This window comes from the organism of the source record quoted next, unplaced genomic scaffold (genome assembly GCF_019419815.1).
Source record: "Pyrus x bretschneideri cultivar Hongxiangsu unplaced genomic scaffold, Pyrus_bretschneideri_v1 Contig37, whole genome shotgun sequence".
NCBI lineage: Eukaryota > Viridiplantae > Streptophyta > Magnoliopsida > Rosales > Rosaceae > Pyrus > Pyrus x bretschneideri.
This window is the reverse complement of record NW_025999690.1, coordinates 3,889,180-3,912,284: the sequence shown is the minus strand read 5'-3', so window position 1 is coordinate 3,912,284 and position 23,105 is coordinate 3,889,180. Positions and strand designations below refer to the sequence as shown.

General features: G+C 37.8%; 3 protein-coding genes across 4 annotated transcripts; 1 reads left to right on the top strand and 2 right to left on the bottom strand.

Moving 5' to 3' along the window:
* Nucleotides 1-10,075: 10,075 nt before the first annotated feature.
* On the bottom strand, nucleotides 10,076-10,943 carry LOC108868673. Its single transcript, XM_048592146.1, has 4 exons — nucleotides 10,845-10,943; nucleotides 10,705-10,764; nucleotides 10,205-10,481; nucleotides 10,076-10,104 (listed from the first exon to the last, which is right to left on the bottom strand). Exons 1-4 carry the CDS (start codon nucleotides 10,941-10,943, stop codon nucleotides 10,076-10,078), a joined length of 465 nt encoding a protein of 154 aa, XP_048448103.1.
* A 1,345-nt stretch (nucleotides 10,944-12,288) lies between these two features.
* LOC125468311 (protein YeeZ-like) lies at nucleotides 12,289-14,645 on the bottom strand. The gene is made up of 8 exons (XM_048563898.1): nucleotides 14,393-14,645; nucleotides 14,196-14,291; nucleotides 14,002-14,080; nucleotides 13,693-13,771; nucleotides 13,404-13,443; nucleotides 13,177-13,311; nucleotides 12,832-12,969; nucleotides 12,289-12,715 (listed from the first exon to the last, which is right to left on the bottom strand). Exons 1-8 carry the CDS (start codon nucleotides 14,560-14,562, stop codon nucleotides 12,424-12,426), a joined length of 1,029 nt encoding a protein of 342 aa, XP_048419855.1. The 5' UTR covers nucleotides 14,563-14,645; the 3' UTR covers nucleotides 12,289-12,423.
* Nucleotides 14,646-15,705: 1,060 nt separating this feature from the next.
* Nucleotides 15,706-23,105, top strand: LOC125468313 (TLC domain-containing protein 5-like). Of its 2 annotated transcripts, none has more exons than XR_007250690.1 (5): nucleotides 15,706-15,970; nucleotides 16,264-16,404; nucleotides 22,197-22,316; nucleotides 22,478-22,560; nucleotides 22,657-22,798. XR_007250690.1 is itself a non-coding variant. In XM_048563900.1 (5 exons), exons 1-5 carry the CDS (start codon nucleotides 15,752-15,754, stop codon nucleotides 22,804-22,806), a joined length of 726 nt encoding a protein of 241 aa, XP_048419857.1. In that variant the 5' UTR covers nucleotides 15,708-15,751; the 3' UTR covers nucleotides 22,807-23,105. The 2 variants fall into 2 exon arrangements, 1 of the variants encoding a protein (XP_048419857.1); XM_048563900.1 differs by having other exon boundaries at nucleotides 15,708-15,970; nucleotides 22,465-22,560; nucleotides 22,657-23,105.

Below are 23,105 nucleotides of genomic sequence, written 5' to 3'. Positions count from 1 at the left end.
AATTATGCACTAATAACTACCGAATAGAAAATGACCTTGGCAATTTTATTTTATTTTTCCTATCGGTACGCAGTCAGATCCAGTAATGAAATATGCTGTCATGCATGTGGCCCTTGTAGGAGATTAAATTAAATACAAAAACCTGTTAGAGCAACCAGAACAACAATTATCAAAGTGTAAGGCATGTGGACCTTGTCGGCTTAAGAATACCATGGCCAATTGCATTTTTATACAGGGGCAAGCAAGTTCTTGGAATGGGTGGGTTAGCCTTCGTTACCGTTAGAGATTACTTCCTATAAGGACTAGTCTTTCAATAAGAGAAAACTTACATTGAAAGAGATTATTGCTTCTATACCATTTCGTTTTAATAATGCAATTTCAACAAAAGCAAAAGAAAAAAAGAAATATATAAAGGGAGATAGAAGTCTAGGTATTTCTTAAGAAAAAAGAATTTTTTATAGTTGGCTTAGTTGATACAAATGATAGTCAACTCACTAGTTATATGTAAATATATCTCCATATTAGACAGTGTACCATGATCATTTTCAATAAGTTGACATTAGCATTCGCATGATTAATAAGATGATTCATTTTCTTAAATTATCAACATTTAAATCGTAAGAATCAATCTAAAATAGTCGCATAAAATGTCACTAGTCAAATTTATGATAAGAGATCAACAAAGCAACATAAAAGCATATATAAATATATTATAATCTAAATTATTCAAGATCATTACCAATAATATTATTATAATATGCAAACAGAAAAGCATAAGAAGCCTTTCGTTTGGCTTCAGAAAAGCAACAGGAGGCGTATCCCAGTTACTAGATGCATAAGAAGCCTTTCTTTTTCTTTTTGTTAATAGTGTGATTATCCTCTTATTATAGTTTGAAATGTATCCGAAAAGTAGGATACTCATATTTCAACAGTAAGATACGCGTATCCTATCAGTCAACAACGCATATGTTGACTCGAATACGTATTGATCATGTATATGTACGTATCTCCTCATGTATATGTATCCCTGCGTATCAAATACGGGATACGTTGGTCTTCCCCCGTGTCCATGCATCATGAAACAGATGTGGACCAACACGGAGAGAAAAGACTTAAATTTACAGCAAGATGAAAGCTTTTTCAAATTTGAGGGCCAAATCTAATGAAATTTAGCAAAATGACCAAACAGATGTGGAATCTTTTGCATCCCTGGGAATTCTGGAATAGGGTCTTAAGGAGATGAAGATATAAGCAATGTCTATAGGGATTTTAATTTGGTAATTGTTCTTTTATTCTTGAAGAGATGCTAGAGTAAAAATTTCAAAGACTAATTCTAAAGTTTTCTCAAATAAATAAATGTAGGCTGAATGGTTCATTGCTATTGAGAAAAGAAAACACCTTAACAAAGTGGAAGCAATCTTATCGTTCATGAGCTCTACGTAAAGAAACATTGGAATCGTCATGAGAAAAAATCAATAACCAACCATATGACCACAATTTAAGCCTCGCCTTGCTTGCTAATTGTGGGGTTTAAAGCTAGAAGCCCATTAAACATTGACAGACACCAGACTCCCCAATGATGCAAATTTCTCTTGCATATCTGACCAAAACAACCTTGTTGACTCTAAAAACTACCAAGCTTACGTGGCGCGCAGGCCGAGCAATTAATAAGCTAACTACATCCTTCAGTTGTGTGCGGGTCATGAAACTCGTTGACCAAGCTCAGCCGAGGAGTAAAATGTGTTGATGTCGCGTTGGGCGCGCTGCTAACTTATTGATCTTGCGACTGCGGCCGAGGAAGGAAGACGTCTTGACCTTCGAGTTCTAGAGCCTGAAGACAAGGCTGCTAGTTCTACGAAGTTCAATATCAAATTCGGCTTTCAATGTGCCAAATGTTGTAACCTGTAACACCTTACTTTGCCGAGAAGGCTAATGAGATAACCTCTACCAATAAGGATTCGAAAATCCTTCTCAACCGAGACCTGGATAGATAACCAGTCGGCCTTAACGCAGTGCTGTTTATCCAAACTAAAGGTGCTCCGCGGTCAGTTGATTCTACGGCAATAGTGTTGTTTATCCAAACTGAGGATGTTCGTCGGTTGCCTTCATAGTGCTGTTTATCCAAACTGAAGATGTGTTGGCGGAAAACAAATCTCAAGGTTGTTGAGAGGTTTCGCGTAAAGCGAGAGTTTGCGCAGAGCAGTTTGTGTGTTGAATTGGAGGGGGTCTTGAATGTTGTCTGCAACACTGTATTTATAGAAGCAAATGTTATGTGGCACAGCTTCACACTAGTGTAGGATTTGATTTCAATTCAAACTCGTCAGCTAGGGTTCCAGTCAAAGACTTCACAAGGTAAGCAATAGCCTATCTTTTAGATGCCATCATTATCTCCTTATTTCATGCAAATAATTAGCATGCAACAGCCTATTTGATGACCTCCACGGTGCTGGAACCAAGGCATGCAAATAATTAGCATGCAAGTTTATCCCCTAGCCATGCATTCCCGCAAGACTCGGCAATAAAGGGGGCACTGGCTCTAGTAATTCGAATGCAAGTTTAACTCTTAATCTTTCCACCAAATTTGTCTAGGTGCAATCATGCATTTTCAAAAAACCGACTCGATCACATATTCCAGCCATCCACATCTATGCATGTGCCGACTTGAGAATTACAAATGAATTGCAATTCTTTTCCTGACCATTGTTTATAATATAACCATTCTTCTTTAATATTATCCCATGCAGAGAAACCCATTTCCAAACAAACGCCAGGAGATTGATCATATTCAGTCTAGATCAATTGATATATTATTAAAAGATAATATCATGGTTAAAAGCACAATATATCCTTCAATAATAATTATCTTAACTATTTTGCCATCCAAAGGTTGAGAGCTATGTTCATTAACGGCCTTGATTGCACGAGCTAATAGTGTAAAATCAGGGTCCAAACATTACCCCCCAGTTTCCTTAAGTTTCGGTTCGTAAGCCAAATAGTTAAGGAAATTAGCGCAGTTAAAGAATCCCCCATAGCACTGAAAATGAAGTGATTTGGTGAAGTAGAGGACTTTTATGTGCACTCAACGACCGTCAATTCGAAAAAACTAAAACCAGTAATCATACGTTCCCTGACCGTTGAGCACCTCCGAGTGACGCCGAGAAATATATGGTCGAGGAAAAATTACCATCCATTGCCGAATAAAAATTCACTCGGCAAAATGTTGTTCTAGATTCAGCCGAATGCAATCCATCTAAATGCTCAATGACCACCAATAATTAAGGACTGAAACAATAAGACTTGGTCGTATGTGAGATTCGGTTGAGCTATATGGCCGAGGACAATAAAATCAAAAAATCACTGCAGATATTAACCACCAAATGTCCTCTTTGTCCCATCGAATGCCCATCTTACAGGGTGAATAGGCTAGGTCACGCGGAGACCTACTACAACATGGGTGGCCTTTCTTGTTGCACGCAACATATCAGCAAATAATCTCTCGGCGAGACTAAAAAATTGTCCCTAGGAAGTCGGCCTACCTATATACACATATACATACATTCATATATATATATATACATACATACATATCATGGTTAAAACCACAATATATCCTTCGTAATGTGGCTCCGTTCTATAGCAATTATAGATTACAAACTCCATATTCCAGTTGTGTTTTTATTTTCTTGTTAAGATTTTTACTAAATGCAAATTTTTGTCTGGAAATTGATTTGCCTGTAAAAATGTTTGTAATACTAGATTGTGTTCTCAAGGAGTTAGAATCCGTTCGAAAGCATAGAAATCAGTATCGTTATCACCGCCTTTGGGCACCTATCTCTGTAGTATCTTTGGTAAGGAAATACGTTGACATTGTCGAATTCACATTTATTTGGAGGTGGTTTTTAGTTTCTACCCGGTGTTGATTTTGTGCATGCTGTGCTGAGAAACAAGTTAAATCAATTGACTGGAGCCAATGTGCTTGCTGAGATTGATTATTTGCAACTGTAGGTCCAGCCACAAGAAGGGTGGTTCGGGTAGCTTGATCATACTCTGACAAATTTTTATTACATGATCATGTGTTATCTACTGTGTAAACAACTGACAAAATTCAAGCTGCTGCAAGATGCTCTGAAAATCAGCAGTGGGTTATCGCAACTGAACTTGTTTGATAGAGAATGCAAGCACAAAAGAATGTCCCTTCAACAGCTTGGCATTTTCCAGAGCCAATGCCAAGCTTTCAGACCAATTCGTGGATTGCCAGAGACCTCTGTTGCGATTCTTCGCACTTGGCTTTTCGAACACTTCTTCTACCCGTAAGCAATCCAAGAACTAATCAACCCTTCATTGGGATAATCCGAATTAATTGTGTTTGTTGAAGATTGCGACAATCAGGGATGAGGCTTTCGGTTCTATAGGAAAGTATCTTTGTATTAAATTAGTTTCTTGTTTCATAAGTCAACTTGTAATTACCTAGTTTAGCACTTAGCTTGTGTATATAGGTTGAGTTGTATTCCTTTTCTCGACAATTCAATACAAAAACAATTGTTTAAAACCATATTGGTTTTCTACATGGTACCAGAGAGACAATCTTGGGACCGAAGAAAATATCAAACCCCAGCCGCCCACTATGGCAGAGCACAACGATAAACTGAACCTATCTGGTTCAATGGAGGCAACCACTTATGATGTCAACCATGCTTATTACCTGCATCATTCTAATCAGCCGGGAATGATGCTCGTTTCTCAGCCGCTCACTCCAGGCAACTACAACACCTGGAGCAGGGCGATGATTGGAGCATTGAAAGCCAAAAACAAGTTGAGTTTCGTTGATGGAACTTTCAAGAAACCAGAAAAGAAGGTCGCTGCAGCAGACTTGCATCAATGGGATCGATGCAACAGTTTAGTTAAAACATGGTTAGTAAACTCCATATCACCGAAAATTCAATCAAGTATTATTTACTGTGATCTTGCGTATCAAGTTTGGGAGGACTTGAAAGAACGTTTCTCTCAAACGAACAATATGCAACTGTATCACATTGAGAGTACGATTCATGATTGCACCCAAGGAACAATAATTGTGAGTTCTTATTTCACCAAACTCAAAGCATTATGGGATGAAAGAGATGCTGCGATCAGCCTACCAGATTACGACTATAACACCTTGCAACATGTGTTGGCCTTTCAGTAAAATCAAAAGGCCATTAAGTTTCTCATGGGACTTAATGAAACCTTTAGTGCAGTAAAGGATCAAATCCTCTTAATGGATCCACTTCCACTCGTCAATAAGGTATACTCTCTTGTGCTGCGACATGAGAAGCAACATGACGCTACTGCAAGAAAATCATCAGTACAGGAGGCTGTTGTGTTTGCAGCCAAGGGACCCGACTTCAACAAGAAATATGCTGATATGAAGTGTACTCGCTGTAACAAAAACAATCACACCATTGAAGCTTACTGTGCCCATTTGAAATATGAATATTGTGGCTGGAAAGGCCATACGATAGATTATTGTCGAAAACTGAAAATGGCGGATCTGAAGCAACAAAGAAGCCATCCTAAGTAGGAGAAATCCAAGGGTAACAATGTCTCAAGTAATCTTGACAGACAGGAATTGTCAAGTTCCTTCCCATTCACACCAGATCAGTGCAAGCAAATAATGACCATGCTCAATAACAACAAAGCCAAGGCGCACAATGTTGGTAAAAATTCCTCTCTAAATGATCTCTCAGGTAAAGCTTTTTCCTTCACTTCTCATGGTCAGAAATCATCATGGATCTTGGATAGTGGTGCCACAGATCACATAATTACCTCACATAATTTGTTAACCTCTTCTGTGCCTGTTAGGAATAAGACCGTGAAACAGCCCGATGGTACCTATGCTACAGTAACACACATAGGGACCATGCAATTTTCCACAGATTTTGTCTTACATGATGTTCTTTGTGTCCCCACTTTCCAACTCAATCTAATCTCCATTAGTCAGCTTGCCTATCAGTCCTTGTGTATCACGATTTTTCTAAGCCATTTTTGTGTGATTCAAGAACTTCGTTCGGGGAAGATGATTGGGACAGGGAGTGAACGAGAAGGCTTATATTTTTTGGACGGCACCAACAGAAGACCTACCATATCCACCACTAATGCTGTTCAGAAAACATCACCACACTTTTGGCATCAACGCCTAGGCCACATCTCTGATCAAGCCCTTCGACATACTTCATTCTCTACTCTTGCCCTTGGTTCTTGTATTTCCAATAATTGTCTTGTGTGCCCTCTAGCCAAACAAACGAGATCTCCATTTCCAATAAGTGAAATTTCAACTATCATGCCTTTTGAACTTTTACATATTGATATTTTTTGTTTTAGGGGGGGGGAGGGGGTGTTTCGCATTGCTTCCCTCACTGGAGCACAATATTTTCTCACAATTGTTGATGATTACACTCGTTGTACTTGGATTTACTTAATGAAGCACAAATCTGACACACAACACCATTTGATCAATTTCATCAACCTTGTTGAAAATCAGTTTTCTCACAAAGTGAAGACAATTAGGAGTGACAATGGGCCAGAATTTAAACTTGTTGATTTCTACTCCACAAAAGGCATTTTCCATGAAATAACATGTGTGGCCACCCCCTAACAAAATGGGGTGGCTGAACACAAACACCATCACCTCCTCAATATTGCTAGGGCACTCCTCATTCAAGCTAACCTACCTACCAATTTTTGGGGAGAAGCCATCCTCAACGTAGCCTACCTCATCAATCGTACACCCACTCAAGTCTTGCATGGTAAAACGCCTTAGGATCTTTTGTTTCACAAACCACCTAAATATTCACATTTGAAGGTTTTTGGCTGCCTTTGCTTTGCATCCACACATGCCCATCATCCATCCAAATTTGATGCTCGGTCCACCCCATGCATATTTATTGGTTATCCATATGGCAAGAAAGGGTTTATGACCTCCACACACGCAAAATATTCATCTCCCGTGATGTGCTTTTTCATGAAAATACATTCCCTTTTAACACACCTTCCGCATCACACTCTGACATAAACCATCCACCACTATACCCTTCTCTACCTAACCTAGCTGATTATTCTTACGATTCATCACCTGTTCCACTCACAACTACCAACATTGACTCCTCACCTAACCATCATACCCTTTCAACTCTTCACGGCAACAATGTCATCGAAGATGTGTCTTCACCTGCCTCACCTCCCATCGACACCTCAACCACCCTAACCCTTCCCACTCATGACGACACCTCGTCTCGGCTTGCCCAAACATCTAATTGCTCTTCCACCCAAGCCACTCGACCACCTCCCTACCTACAACAATTTCATGTTGGTGTCAAGTTACCTTCTCACACCAACCAATCATCGACTTCTCACGTTGAATCACACAAAGGTAGTACTTCTCACTCTTTCTCTCACACTTCCTATCTTATGCTCATTTGTCCCACCCTCACCATGCCTTTACCACCTCACTTTCCCTTGTCAAAGAACCACAAAGCTATTTGTAGGCTATTCAAGATCCTAAATGGTGCTAGGCCATGAGAGATGAGGTTTCTGCTCTTGAGGCCAATCACACTTGGACTTTCCAACTTCTTCCTACTAGGAAGAAACCCATTGGTTGCAAATGGGTTTATAAAATCAAGCTTAATCCAAATGGTTCAGTGGAACGCTACAAGGCCCACTTGGTCACAAAAGGGTATACACAAATCGAAGGTCTTGATTACAAGGAGAATTTTTCTCCCGTTGCTAAGATGGTCACCGTTCGTTTACTCCTTGGTGTTGCCACTGCTCAAGGTTGGCATTTGTATCAACTCGATGTCCATAATGTCTTCCTCTATGGAGACTTACTTGAAGATGTTTACATGCGACTTCCACCAGGATACGGACAAAAGGGGGAGACACTCGTATGCAAGCTTCAGAAGTCCCTTTATGGACTTAAACAGGCTTCAAGGCAATGGTTCCTGAAGCTTTCTTCTGCGCTCAAGGCTGCAGGTTATCGACAGTCCAACGCGGACTACTCTCTGTTCATCCAATCTAAAGGCGAAAGTTTTACTGCTATTCTTATGTATGTGGATGATGTGATATTGGCCGGTAATGATCTCTCATTCATTGAAAAGACAAAAGAATTTTTGGCTAGCAAGTTCAAACTCAAAGATCTAGGAAAGTTAAAATATTTTCTGGGCATTGAAGTTGCAAGGTCATCTCAAGGTATATCTTTGTTACAACGAAAATATGCCATGGAAATATTGGAGGATACTGGTTTTCTTGGAGCTAAACCAGCTCGATTCCCTATGGATCAGAACTTGGGACTCACGCAGACAGATGGTGAGCTGTTGAAAGATCTATCCACATATTGTAGACTCGTTGGTCGTCTAATTTATTTGACAATCACTCGGCCGGACCATTATTCTGTCCACATTTTAAGTCAATTTATGGACAAGCCTAGGCTGCCGCATTTAGATGCAGCACATCAAGTTTTGAGGTACATAAAGGGGACGCTAGGACAAGGGATCATGCTCTACTCCACCAGATCCTTTCAACTGAAAGCATATTGCAACGCTAAAGGTCAGTCTCGGGCTATTGTATCATGCTTGGAGACTCACTTATATCTTGGAAAACAAAGAAGCAAACCACAGTGGCAAGATCTATAGCGGAGGCAGAATATAGAGCCATGGCATCCACATGTTGTGAGATAACTTGGCTAAGATATGTGCTTAATGACCCCGTATTCCATGAGTGGACGAAACATATCAAAATTGATTGTCATTTGGTTCGGGAAAAGATATAAGAAGGTCTTGTCAAAACTGCCCATGTCCGAACTCTACAACAACTGGCAGATTTGTTTACCAAAGCACTAAGTACCTCTCAGTTTGAAAATCTTCTTAGCAAGTTGAGTATAATTAACATATACTCCAACTTGAGGGGGAGTGTTGAAGATTGCAACAATCAGGGATGAGGCTTCGGTTCTATAGGAAAGTATCTTTGTATTAAATTAGTTTCTTATTTCATAAGTCAACTTGTAATTACCTAGTTTAGCACTTAGCTTGTGTATATAGGTTGAGCTGTATTCCTTTTCTCGACAATTCAATACAAAAACAATTGTTTAAAACCATATTGGTTTTCTACAGTGTTTAACTTGGTTTTGATCATACAGTTACCCGAATGACAATGAAAAGCTGCTGTTGGCATCACAAACAGGGCTGTCCAAGAACCAAGTAAGTTCTAATGACTTGATTATGTCCTAATTAGTTTCATATGCTGTAGGTCATATGTAACGGTCCGATTTTCTGATGATCCATGTTGTCTCTGTTTCAGGTTGCGAATTGGTTCATAAACGTGCGTTTCGGCTGTGGAAACCTATGATTGAAGAAATGTACAAGGAAGAGTTTGGGGAGTCTTCAGAGGACTCTAACTCTTTAGCCGCCGGTTCCATGACTGGTGAAGGCAACACAGATCAGACAGAGGATTAATCGCTTGCAGTAGAAGGCATTTCAATTCTTTTGAGTTTGATGGTAAAAATTGCCGGTAGAAGTTTAACGACTGAAGTTGTAAAGATTTTCAATTTCTCAAGTCTAACATATGCAACTGTTGGTTTTGGTTTTGTGAGAGTAAATGGAAATCAGGTCTTAGAATTTCTCTTTGATTTCGAAGCATATAGCATCGCAAAATACAGAATCTCGGAAAAGCGAAACAATTTAAGATGAATGCTAGTAAGAATTTTTCACATCCTGCTCACATCTTTTCTTTGATTAGCAAATCCTTTCCTATGCGCGTCTTCTTTCTTTCGGGTGTGGTTTGTCAAACTGAATCTCCCTTGTATCACGTCTTATTTCATCCAAGGCTCGAATTTCAGAAATAATCAGTCTCCAAAGTTGCACGTAAACAGAAGCTTCAGTTTTGTGGTCGAAATGCTTTACGTTGTAAACTTACACCCAACAAATGGCAGTGTTGAAACCAGAAGGCCACTCTGGTCACTGTAACACAGAGCTGGAAGCGATAACATCCTCAACTCATCAGGGCCTACTCTTCAAAAAATAGGTCGTCTGCATCAGCGTCAAAACTACTTCGCGGACTCCTGGACATGACCATCTGCAAAGTGAACATGTCCAAATGACATTGTTAAATCAGCTCAATTGACCATATGCAGAATCCACTAAATTAATGCAAAATCATCTCTCGAGTTTCTCACCAGCAAGAGTGATTTCCAAGTTTGCTTGAGCATCTGCCTTGGAGTTTCGTTCCCTTGAAGGTACACACGAACATGTCAGAATATTATAAGCAGCCTTTGTGAGGCGGTATAATACAAACCCACAGAAAGCAATACAGCACAAAAGATAAATAGACTCAACTTTGCTCACCCTCAGGGCATGGCTGATCTTGAAGGAGAGCAATTTATCCTTCAGTTTCTTCACCTCTTCGTACAAATCCGACATGTTCTGGTTTTTCACCTTCCATAAACCCTGAACCTATCCAGTTATCTTTCTCTGTTAACACAGAACAAGGAGTAAAAGGAAAAGGAAAACCGCAAAACTGCTAAAGTATCAAACAACCAAAGACAACGTAAACCACCTTAAGCAGAAGAATGTAATCACAGTACTAACCAGCCTGCATACACACGAGTTTGGAGTCGCCTTGGACAGAAATCCTTGTAAAACCTTTTTTATGAGCACAATTTAACCCTAAAATAACAGCTCGGTACTCAGCAACATTGTTGGTTACAACACCCATACCTTCATGTATTTCACCGATCTACATGAGGAAAAGCATGGTTAGAGTCTTCGAAAGACAAGTAACTATAAGAAAAGACCACCCAGGCGTAAAATGTATACCAAGCGTCCATCGTCTGCTCGCAACACAGCTCCAGCACCAGCTATTCCAGGGTTTCCGTTTAATGTACCATCAAAATGAAGAATACAGGAACCCTGCATATTTAACTTGTCCCTGCAGTATCCTTGGTAAGTAAATACGTTGACATTGTCGAATTCACATTTATTTGGTGGTGGTTTTTAGTTTCTACCCGGTGTTGATTTTGTGCATGCTGTGCTGAGAAACAAGTTAAATCAATTGACTGGAGCCAATGTACTTGCTGAGATTGATTATTTGCAACCGTAGATCCAGCCACAAGAAGGGTGGTTCGGGTAGCTTGATCATACTCTGACAAATTTCTTATTACATGATCATGTGTTATCTACCGTATAAACAACTGAAAAGTCAGAGAAGCAAAATTTTGATTTTGATGTAGTACCGAACAGGCTGCAGGGGATGCATGAAATTTGGTTATCATGCTATACCACCTTTGATTCTCCACTGACAATGAGCTACTTTAGATCCTGTACACCAGAATTTGAACTTCATGCAATCAGTTACTTAATTATGCATCAGTTCCCGTCGAACCCTAATCATCGTGATTTATTTTATTTTATTTTTTGGTACGAGGGGAGTTTTATTGATATCGAAAAAAGTGTACTCCTAGTCGGCGGAGGGGGAAAACCCTCATCATCGTGATTGAATCAATCAAACTTACCTGAAATACCAAATATGAAACCATTTTGATAGAGTTGTGCTGTCATCTAGTCATGTTATTCATCTTCTGCAAAACTTAAGCTCCAGTGGTATCCGGTTCAAAGTAGAAACTATTTCCAGTTGTAGTCTGTTTAGATGCTAATGGGTGGTCACCTTCATCTGTACCCTAAACCCAATATTCGAACCGCGTTGGGATATTGCCCAGCGTAAGAAACAATGAGGAACCTTCGTACCTATGCCTGAAATGGGATTTTACATACTGATTGATTACTCTATAGCCAAAAGTGGAGAAAAATAAAATGTTAGAGAAATATTCTTCCTTGGAGCAGGTGGCACTAGAGACAGGTTCGACAATGTGAACAGCTGTTTGTCCACAGTAGTAGGTGGGAGTGGTTCCATTTCTTCCATTAGTTCACCTCTATAATTTAACCGGTCACCATGCAGTGAGAGCAAACCACACACTCGAAGCCTTGACGATCTGGGATATGGGTCAGGACAAACCCGGCCCGTTTTTGAATGTTTGGAGAGTTGAGCAAAGTGTAGCTCAATGGCAATAGCCCAAGTCAGTTCTGAAAGGAGTAATTCCTAGACTTGGAAAAACTCAATTCGAGAACACACTCTTTCACATGTGATGAATTTTGCACGTAACGGTTAAAATGTGTGGTGCGAGAGCACAAGAGCCGTTTGGCCGCCATAAGTGACAATGCATGCACATAACTTTCGTTAAGAACAAAACGTGGTTGGAGTGTGTTGATTTAAAGATCAATTCTTTTAGTAGATTGTCAAACAACGAAAACAAGGTTGCCGGAAATTAAATTTTCATCCAAAAATGTTTAAAACCACAGAGCAAAAAGTTCGATGTTTGGAGAGTTCCGCTTCCGCTACTCATGAATTCAATTTGCCGGGTTCAAAAGGGCTATCCATTTGCTCGATAATACTCTGCAATCCCGACCTATAACTTGGATGTAGCAGCCTCACTCCTAGTTCATTCTTCATGTGAGCATTCGAAGCTCTCTTCTCTCCCCGTAAACCTCTCTTGTTAGCAATAACCAAAGACTCTTTTTGCTCTGAAGGCTGTTTGATCCAGCCAGGCCACTTTTTCTCAACCAAGTCCCTTGCATACTCGAATACTTCTTCCCTTGGGGCTGGATCATCGTCAACAATATTGTAAACCCACCTGCGATTTTAAAGTCTATCATTTCAGTGTATCTAAACTATGTTTTACACCTTTAGAACAAATGGTTTTAAAAAAAAATCAAACAAAGTTAAGAAAAAATGAAACTCAGAGCCAACCTGGATGACGGTGTACATATACTGGCCATAATTGCTTGACAAATATCATCAACAGAAACTCCTGATGTGAACCGCTTATGTCCTCCCATTCTCTGACTCTCCGATAAAGCTCCCTGCTTGACTACTGTATCGACAGCACTGTAGAAAATAGTTTGCAAGAAACCCAACTTTTAGCTAGAGAAAGAAGCGAAAACTTTATCTATTAGAGCAGAGATCTGACATTGAATTGCTAAGAAGAGATGTGTTTTCAATTTTGAAACTTCAGAAACAGGGAAGGCTTCCTATAATTATAGAGTGAAAAGAAAAGACAGAATTTAAACATAATGGTTTTGAATTTATCACAACCTTCTACCAGGACCATAGATGCCTCCAAGCCGAAATACTTGTGTTGAGATGCCTAGACTCTGGCTGAAATTGAACCATCCCTCCTCAGCTGCTAACCTTAACCTGCCCGACTCACTTGTGGGGTTTGGGATATAACTGCCAAATAATAGTCAAAGTTTCTGGGACAATTTGTTATGCTGAGCAGTAGTTTGCATACCAAAGTCGTTAACTTAGATGCACTCACTTACTCCTCATCTACCCACGCACCGCCAGTGTCTCCATAAACACCTAGCAGAAGCAATTCCATAGTAAAAAACTAACATTGGTGAGCATGAGAGAAAACAACCCACACACAACTATTTTGATGAAATGGAGAATGCAACATTGTCACTTCTCATGAAAGGGGGCAACAAGCGAGATGCATAATGAGTCTAATTCGAGTCAAATCGCAATGTTAGAATTCACTTTCTGATTAAGTGTATAATATGAATGCTTGTCGACCACATTTTATCTATCTCACAACGAAAGCATACATACTAGTTGATGACAGATAACCAAGCCATTGAAGCTTTCCACCCACTAGTTCTGTCCTTAGAATTTGTTCATAATGCAGCATCTACAAAAGCAAGGCCAACATTAGTTGCCCCTAAAGACGGAAACTGTCATTAACACTCTAAAAACGTCATTATGCACTCCTTCATGCACAATCATCTCGTAGCTTTTTACGAGAGGAGTGCAAGATATCTTTTTTGGATTGCCAATAACAGCTCCCTCTAGAAATTGTCACTAAACTTGATAACCAGTTTCGAATATCTCCTAACCTAACTGTGCTAGAACGAATCATACCGGATCACCGATGCCGGGAACAGGAGGAATGGAGACAACCATGTGGGTATGATTCTTGATAGCATCAAGGATGATCACACTGCACAATATCCAGATATTGGTTTCCCAAATAAACCAAAAAGCAAAAGAAAATGAAAAAAAATTATATTAAATTAAAAAACTTTATATTAAATTAAAAAAAAATTGAGAAGTACTCTGGCTCATTTGCATCGAAAAGGTAAATCTGAAAGCTTCTTTCTTCCTCAAGTTTCTTCTTCTTGTTAATGCTAGTGCAAGTACCAGAGACGTCCCTAATAACAGCAACATTTAAGCTTAAATTAAAAACCCTAAATTTGAAATTCAGTTCATGAACTGTGAAATTAAGTACCAGAAGTAATTAAGATTTAATTACCATCCTTGGTTCTTGAGCTCGCGCCCCAGGCGTTGGCCGACGAAACCCATTCCGGCGATGAACATCCGGTTCTGAGGTCTGAACTCCGTGCCGGTCATTCGGATGACGGAATGTTTCGGGAGACGGCCGGATTGGAAGGCCGTGGAACCCGATATTTTCCACAACTCCATCACGAAATATCGGAGCTCAATCCAGAGAAACACTGAATCGGAATCGGATTTCTGCAGATGATGACGTGGACACACTCACTTAATGTGGGTTACTGACCCAGTTACGGCCCACAATTAACTGATGAACTTTATGAATAACGGGCCCGAACCAACCCAAATAAGAATTCCGGTCAAAATCAATCAAGTTGAAATGTCACGTAGAAATGTAAATATGTCAAACACTGAATATTTCATTAAATTGTTGATTTGTTTGATACGTGTATAATATATTTAATATAAGATGTTCAATTTGATAGATATTTTGCATACATGATCTATAAATTGAGATTACAGAGCTGAATGGTTATAATATAACATATGTATAGAGAAAATTGGTTGATTATACAACTTGGAGAATAAGGAGGTACACTGTTGTACATAGGCTTGAAACTCATTTAGTTAAAGGAGCATTTACCTTTATATTCGAAGTTATGAGTTCGATTCACCTACTAGGTAAAACTTGTATCAAAAGAATTTTTTTTTTTTTTCACTCATTTTAATAATTATAGTTAACAAAGTGACTAACTAATTAAGCTTTAATTAAGTTGATGAGTGTGTTCATTCCATGAACGTAGAATAATGACTACAAACAAATAATATTAAGCGAGACACTTTTTAGTATGTCGGGAACATATTTCGGTACATTAAGTGTTATAATACAATTGATTGGTATAATTTTTTTAAGTTTTCAAATAATTGTATTAATTATATTATTACACTTAATAGAGGTACATATATGCAGTGCATGCAATACAATGGATGTTCTGAGACAAGAATCATCCAGCTAATGCCTCACCTATGATAATTTTGATCAACTAACAATTAATTAAGAATTAATCATTTTTAATGTCATCAAATTTGTATGATTCGAACGAACGAACGGAAGCCATAAATAAATTGTCTTCACTTATTTTCTGGTAGTCATATCATTTAATTTTAATATAAAGTTTGGTGCAAGTGACCTACTTTCCTCCCATTGCCTTCAAATCCAACTACTAAAAGTTCTAAAACTAAATGAAATTCCAACCAATAACAAATTCATAAATCAAATTAAAAGCTTTCCAGCATCAAACATTTTATGCTTTCATTTGTTAGAAATTAGAAGGAAAAAAAAAGACAGAAAAAAAAAGAGAGGGAGGAGGAGAGGAGGATGGAGGAGCAAATTGCAAGGGTGGTGGTGTTGGGGGTGATTTCATGGACGACGGGGTTTCTGTTAGTACGAAGGATGTTTCCGAAGCGATCGTTCGACTTCTGCAACCGCCTTGTTTCCACAGTTCATGCAGCTGTGGCTGTCACTTTAGCTTCCCTCTCTGTTAAAGACTGGAACTGCCCTATGTGCCCTCTGGCTTCAACTTCTTCTCCACCTCAGGTATTTTGTTTTGTTTTTTCATGGGAATAATAATTTTAAGTTTTATAAGATAAAATAAAAACACTTAGAGAGCTCAATGAGAGTAGCTCAATTAGAAGCTTCTGATAACTATTTAGGTTTGGCAACTGTTTTTTGTTTTCAGAAAATAAAATTTGAAACCGAAAAGTTTTCAAAACGCAAGTTGTGAAAACTAAAATAATTAGTTTTTTTTTGTTTGTTTTAAAAACTGAAAATGAAATGATTATCAAGCAACCGATAACGTTTGTGAATGGTTGACCATAATATATACGCAGATGAAAGCACTGGCTGCGAGCCTTTCGTATCTCATATACGATCTGGTTTGTTGCCTCTTTGATAAGAAATTCAATCCTGATAATTTCTTCCACCATTTGGTCAGCATTGTTGGCATTGGAGCTGGCCTTTCCTACCAAAAGGTAAACTAGTTCCCTTTTGGGTTTCACATATTTATTTTACTTTCCACACATTTTCTGTTAATTTTTGTTATTTGATCATTCAATCTGACGACCAGAAGGTGTGAGGGTAAAAAGAGGTGTGTGAATACTAGATAGCACTACCCTGTCACTTTTAATAAGAAAGTGTTATCTTCACACCAATTTTTACTTCCCACACACCTTTTTAATTTTTTTATAATTGATCTGCTTCAAATTTGATGTAATGATTGAAAAATTGAGAAGTCTGTGTGGATAGCACCATTATTTCCCTTAGTATTGTTAAACATCTGTTTGAGTGCTTACTTTACAAAATATGAGAGTATATGTAACACATGACGGCATGTTAATTTCATTTGATGTGAGAATTACCCTAGTCAGGCAGTCCAACCAAAATTTCTGTTAGGTTTTAGAGATGTTCTTTTTGTTGGAGCAATATTAGAAAATATGAAAAGAACAACAAGAATTACAATAATAATAGTTATAAAGAAATTCACAACATCAATGTGTACAAAATTAATATAAATAACTAGAGAGAAAGTTAGAAAATCTAACAAACTTGGAGATTGAGGTTTGCATAAATGTAGTGTCCCAAAGACAGAATTTCGCTCCTACTCTTATGTTTGTAGTTCGGTAAACGTCCGTCTTCCAGGATTCAACAATCTATAATCCGAAGTCAAAGCACTTCAATCTTCGAACTCTGGCAAACTTCATATATTTCGTATTCTCAAGACATGACTCAGATTTTTACTAAGATATTGGAGAAAACCCTTCTCTTCGATCCATTAGATATGTGGGATGTTTGAGTTTATATAGAACTCAAGTCACCCTCTTTTGAAACATTGTGACCGTTGCCTAAAGTTCCAACAAACAGACGCAACTCATGAATTTGAATTCAACTATGACACATGACTCTTATTTTTCATTCATATAATAATAATTTTCAACAATCCCCCACATGAATGAAAAAGTAGGAAGAATTTGAGAGTACAGGGCGGACAAGAGATGCATCGTTAGATGTGTCTTTTGGACTTGAACCTACCCTAGTGAATACTTATCGAATTTACTTGGTGACGCAGTGAATATGTAATCTTAAATTGTTCACTGCAGCAGTAAACCGAGACAATAAGCAACATACATCACTAATCCTAATATATTCCGGTTCATACTGTTGTGTTCATTTTGGTTATGAACAAATCCCGGATTCATGAGAGCTTTAGATAATTCAGCCATCTCATACTTATAGAAGCGACCCACTTCTACTCTCACAAAGTTGACCACTGATTAAGAATAGTCTGCTCTATTCCTCTTATTTATAAGATATCACTGTCATTAAGTATATTTATACAACCTAAAACGTTTCAGACAACACACTTCTTCCATCATAGGAATGAGGTATATAGTGTGTTAACTTCTTTGAATCATGCCCAACTAGTTTGCCTATTGAACTTAAACCATGGGATCTCCAATCAACTAAGTTAGGTTTCCGTTCGGCTGATTCATTAGTTATCTTAGCTTTAACTTCATTCCCTTCAATGATTAACTTACTCTCTAGTCTAACCTTAAATAATTGGATCCACTACTAGGTTGACTATTTTTAATGGTGTACACAATCCATCTTATGAAATTATATTTCATATGAGAATAGTTGTTTGACATTGTTTGAAATGTCAAGTCCTCAAAATTATATTAGGACTTAATTACTAAGTAATTTGCTAACACTACGCACTTGGGTAAACTCCCCCACATTTAAGGTATTTGTAAGATGATCTCTAACATTGCCATACCTTAAACAATTACTCATTACAAGAGATTACATCTTAAATGTTGTTCAATTAGCAAATTACTTTTAACCAACCCCCACAATTCTTTCATAATTGTACTTTCTTTTAATGTTATCATTAAATTGATCACGTTTTCTACTTTAAAAAGTAGGGAACAACCAAGATAGACTTTATCTATCTTCTTAGGCCTTCAGGCCTCACTAGCAAGAGAAAAGCACTTCTTTTGGCTGGCATGCAAGTGTGTGTACACTTTCTATGAGGTTGCAACTCTGACTAATTGCAACCTGCATGTAGTTAGACAATGTCTCTTATTTTGCAAGATAATTTGAAGACTTAATCTTCCAGTATCTCAAATAAGGACCTACTTGAAGACTTAATCTTCCAAATTTTGCAAACATGTATCTGTCTAAAACTTTTATACCATATTCTAGTGCCTTTCATTAGATGATGCCAAGTGGTACATCTTTTCAACAACCCCAAACACACAATTTGGTGAAGAGGAAATACATTGAAACCTCCAGGCCCTCATACCCATTTGATTATACTAGCGTTGTATCTTTCTTATGATCAACGGATTGGACAAATGCAAGCACTATATGCTTCTCAAATACTCTTGCACAAATTCAAGTATTTATGTGTATGCCAGCTTATCCTAGTCTGAAATGGGCTGGAAACAAATGGCATATGCAAATCAATCCATTTGATTGATACTAAAATTTAAGTTAATGAACTTGCCACCACGAGTACAATACTACTTTGCAAACAGATGCATCCATTTAAGTGGAGAGCCACGTTTGTTTTCAGTCCACCACCAAATGTCTTTTCATGGAATTTTGTTCTGTAAAACATCAGCATGGCATATCAATACCAACTATGGCTTCGTCAAATCATATGCAAGGGTTTGCATCTACCCTTTCATGACATGATTTGTCTGGATCTTGAAGCCACTCTATCTTCCATTTTAAATAATAGGATTCTCTAAACTAATGTACACTGCACATCAATTTGATTCTCTTAGAGGAATCACTTCATAACAACACAATCATACCTTGTCAACACGGACCCAAACTCTAAAGATCATATAGTTTTATTTATACATACTGGTATGGTTCCACCAACAGACAAGAGTGTATGCATGTGTCAAACTCCACGGGTAGCCGAACCGTTTGGCAGTTTTAAATCCATTAAATATAAAACTGATTCGCCATTTCTCATCTTTCTGCGACAAGTTCTTGGCCACATGTATATCAATTAAATGCATCAAATTCAGATGAAGTCCCTTCCTTGAAGAGGACCTTATCCCACGGATTGATACTAATCTGCACTATTAACTATCATATATAAAGCATATTTATGTTCAGTTTTATTCAAAGAGTGAACAGCCATGTCAAAACATATAATCGCAAAGCCTCAAATCAGAGTTGCAAACATGATTGTATATGAAACACAAGTATTAAACAGACGGCATTCATTTGTGTCTCTCAATCTTTCTTTACCAGAATCTACTGATTTATTGCCATAATAACTGCCAAATTTTTAAAATCGTACTATGCAAAAGGCACGACTCAAGTAAAGCCTAATGCTTACCTTCCCTTTTGCTTTTCCCGTAAACTGCATATATGTATAACTGGTCGACATATACTTCACAGAAACATGCATGTATTCTAGAATCAAACTTGTTCTAGATTAATGCATAAATGATAACTTTATAATCCTAGATTATAATGCATGATCCTCGTGGCCTGTGTATATGCATGCCAAGTCAATTAACAATTCATAGACAATTCTACACGTACCTCTTATGGAGTGCGATGTCAAATTTTCAGCAGTGTTCTAAAAAACGGCCTAGGCGGCGCCTAGGCACTGGGCGTAGGTGTGCCGATCCGATTAGGTCCAAATCGTTAAGAAAAATCAGGGAGCTGTTAGGCGTCCGCCTAGGCGCTCTTAGGTGGCTGTCTACGCGGCAATCTAGGCGGAGTGAAATGATTTCCTGGGAAGAAATTCCAAACACATACTTAGAATCGTAAAAGCTTTCTCGCCGCTTCAACTCCCTCCCTCTGTGCACCACGACCTTCTTAGCTTTTGCGACTCCCTCTCTGAAATCAACCGAAGAAGAGGAACTTAAAAGCGCAATACAGAAGAAGGAAAAAAAAAGAAGGGAGAATTTATAGAAGGAAAACAAAAAACAAAAGAAGAACTGAAAAAGACGAAACATAAAGATAATGAAGACGATGAGGAAAAGGAAAGAATAAAAAAGAAGAAAAGTTTTCGGTTTTGTCAAAATGGTTTGGGAGTCTCTAGGCTGATTTGAGTGATGGGACTATGGGTGGAAGGGAGGGGTCACGTGTGGTGTGCTTTATGAAATAGTGAAGGAAGGATGCATGCACCTCTCCATAATTGTCTCTTTATGATTTCTGACCTCAACAAGCTAAACTTTCAGACCGGTTTTTGGTGGGATTTTTACTTTTATGTTTCAAAAATAAGATATAACCATTTAAAATGTCTTAAGTTATATAGCATATATGTTTGATGTGTTTTTAAATTTTCAACACTTGTTGGATACTATTTTTGTATTTATCATTATTTTATTATCTTAGTCATGAATTTCATACAAGTATAATTTTTTATATGTACTTATTTACGAGATATACAAGAAATTTACCTAAATCCGTCTAGACCGCCTAGGCGCCTAGGCGCTAGGCACTAGCCCGCCGTCCGACTACCGCCTAGCGTTTTTCAGAACCTTGGTTTTCAGGAACACCAAAATAGGCTGTTGAGAAACCTCATTTGTTTGAATCTAATCATTCAATCCAAAAGGCATGAATCAAAATCCAAAAATATCCGTTCTCTTTTTACTTTTATCTTCATCAATATATATATATATGAAGTCCCATAATTAGATATCTTCCGTCAATCATTTGTACTTAAGAAGGTGGCAATTTTTCATTTACGCTACCATGGAATACAACTAAAGGTCATGTTTTCATAACGATCATCACGTAAAATGATTTGAAGATCTCCAACTTGTTTGACGATTTATTTTTTCCTTTTTCTCTTCACTGTCTTACGTATACGTCTTACAACCCATAATCTTTTTAAACATATTTTCTAACTATAGCATATTAAATTTTGTCTTTAGATTGTTGGAGCAATATTAGAAAATATGAAAATAACAACAAGAATTACAATAATAATAGTTATAAAGAAATTCACAACATCAATATTTACAAAATTAATATAAACAATTAGAGAGAAAGTTAGAAAAAACTACCAAACTTGGAGATTGAGGCTTGCATAAATGCAATGTCCTAAAGACAGAATTTCGCCCTTACTCTTGTGCTTGTAGTTCAGTAGGCGTCCGTCTCCCATGATTCAACAATCTATAATCTGAAGTCAAAGCACTTCAATCTTCGGACTCTAGTGAACTTCATATATTCCGTACTCTCAAGACACAACTCGGATTTTTACTAAGACATTGGAGAAAACTCTTCTCTTCGATCCATTAGATATGTGGGATGTTTGAGTTTATATATAGAACTCAAACCACCCTCTTTTGAAACATTGTGACCATTACCTAAAGTTCCAACGAACAGACGCAACTCATAAATTTGAATTCAACTATGACACATGACTCTTATTTTTCATTCATATAAAAATTAAATATTATAATATTAATTATAATATATAATTTCCAACACTTTCAAGTTCAATTCTAAAAAGTTTGTGCTGCAGTTAAAAACTTTGGTTATGACCGATCGCTAGATGTTAAGTACGTTTTTCTTTAATTTTTGACATGTGTTAATAAATTATTTTCTTGATATTTTACTAAATTATCTCTCGCTATGTATCAAACCGTGATTTCACGGAAAGAGAAATGAGCCAAGCATGGTTCTTTCGAATTAAGATTAGTCATGTCATAACTCATAACGCTTTCCCGAACTGATTCTGAATCCTGATAAGGATTGATATTCTTATTTGGTGCTAAATTGTTAGTGTGGGTCGGAGATGGTGGCAGCATTGTGGATAACAGAGCTGTCCAGCCCCTTCCTCCATATAAGGGAGCTTCTCAAAGAGCTTGGTTACAGAGACACCGATCTAAACCTAGCAGCCGATGTAAGTTGCTGAAACTCCGACTCTTCTTCGTTCCTCATTTCTCCTGTGTATTTTTCTTCTATTTATTGCACAAATAATAAAAAATAAAATTTAAAAACAAAATAGTTATCAAATGAATCCTAATAAATGTATGTTGTTGCATGTACAGATTTTATTTGCAGTTATATTCACGGTTGCGAGGATGGTAGGCGGGCCTTATCTCACCTATGTGACTCTGTCTGCTAACAACCCGTTCATCATCAAGGTATTTTTCTTTTACCTCGAACTGCTCGTTGAGTAAGGTATTGTTACTTCGATTCCAAGTAAGTAAACATGTCATTGAACCGTTCATGTTCTTCAGGCAATGGCGGCGGGGTTGCAGCTGGTGAGCGCTTTCTGGTTCTACAAGATTGCGAGGATGGTCAAATACAAATTGACCAAGAGGACGATGACTACTGCTGCTTCTAGTAAACAAGTCGATCCCCAAACCCATGAAACACACACCAATTGAAATTTAATTAGTTTTTATGGAAGTTACCAAACAATTAATTGGTATGTTTTATGGAGTTATATGTCTTGGATGATAAGTTTTGTGAACAACACTGCGTTTTAAATTCCAATGTACCTAAAGTAAAAACAGTAGGATGATGCTATTCACACTCATTTTTACATCTCATACATCTCTTTTAATTTTTAGTCGTCGGATCGAATGAATTGAAGAAGATCAATGGACAAAAATTAACATGGGTGTGTGAGAAAAAAATGTATATGACACACTATCCTAAAAATAGGAAAATACTAGAGAGACCA

Bases quoted from the DNA above. Each gene is read 5' to 3' on its own strand.
- LOC125468311 (XM_048563898.1), bottom strand. From the start codon at position 14,562: ATGGAGTTGTGGAAAATATCGGGTTCCACGGCCTTCCAATCCGGCCGT. The intron at 13,772-14,001 runs GTATGATTCGTT...TTGCTTTTGTAG, and splicing joins TTCCCGGCATCGGTGATCCG to ATGCTGCATTATGAACAAAT. The intron at 12,716-12,831 runs GTTGGCTCTGAG...TTAAAATCGCAG, and splicing joins ATATGTACACCGTCATCCAG to GTGGGTTTACAATATTGTTG.
- LOC108868673 (XM_048592146.1), bottom strand. From the start codon at position 10,943: ATGCAGGGTTCCTGTATTCTTCATTTTGATGGTACATTAAACGGAAAC. The intron at 10,482-10,704 runs GTTATTTTAGGG...ATAACTGGATAG, and splicing joins ATGTTGCTGAGTACCGAGCT to GTTCAGGGTTTATGGAAGGT. The intron at 10,105-10,204 runs GTGAGAAACTCG...TTCACTTTGCAG, and splicing joins CTTGGAAATCACTCTTGCTG to ATGGTCATGTCCAGGAGTCC.
- LOC125468313 (XM_048563900.1), top strand. From the start codon at position 15,752: ATGGAGGAGCAAATTGCAAGGGTGGTGGTGTTGGGGGTGATTTCATGG. The intron at 15,971-16,263 runs GTATTTTGTTTT...ATATATACGCAG, and splicing joins CAACTTCTTCTCCACCTCAG to ATGAAAGCACTGGCTGCGAG. The intron at 16,405-22,196 runs GTAAACTAGTTC...CTAAATTGTTAG, and splicing joins CTGGCCTTTCCTACCAAAAG to TGTGGGTCGGAGATGGTGGC.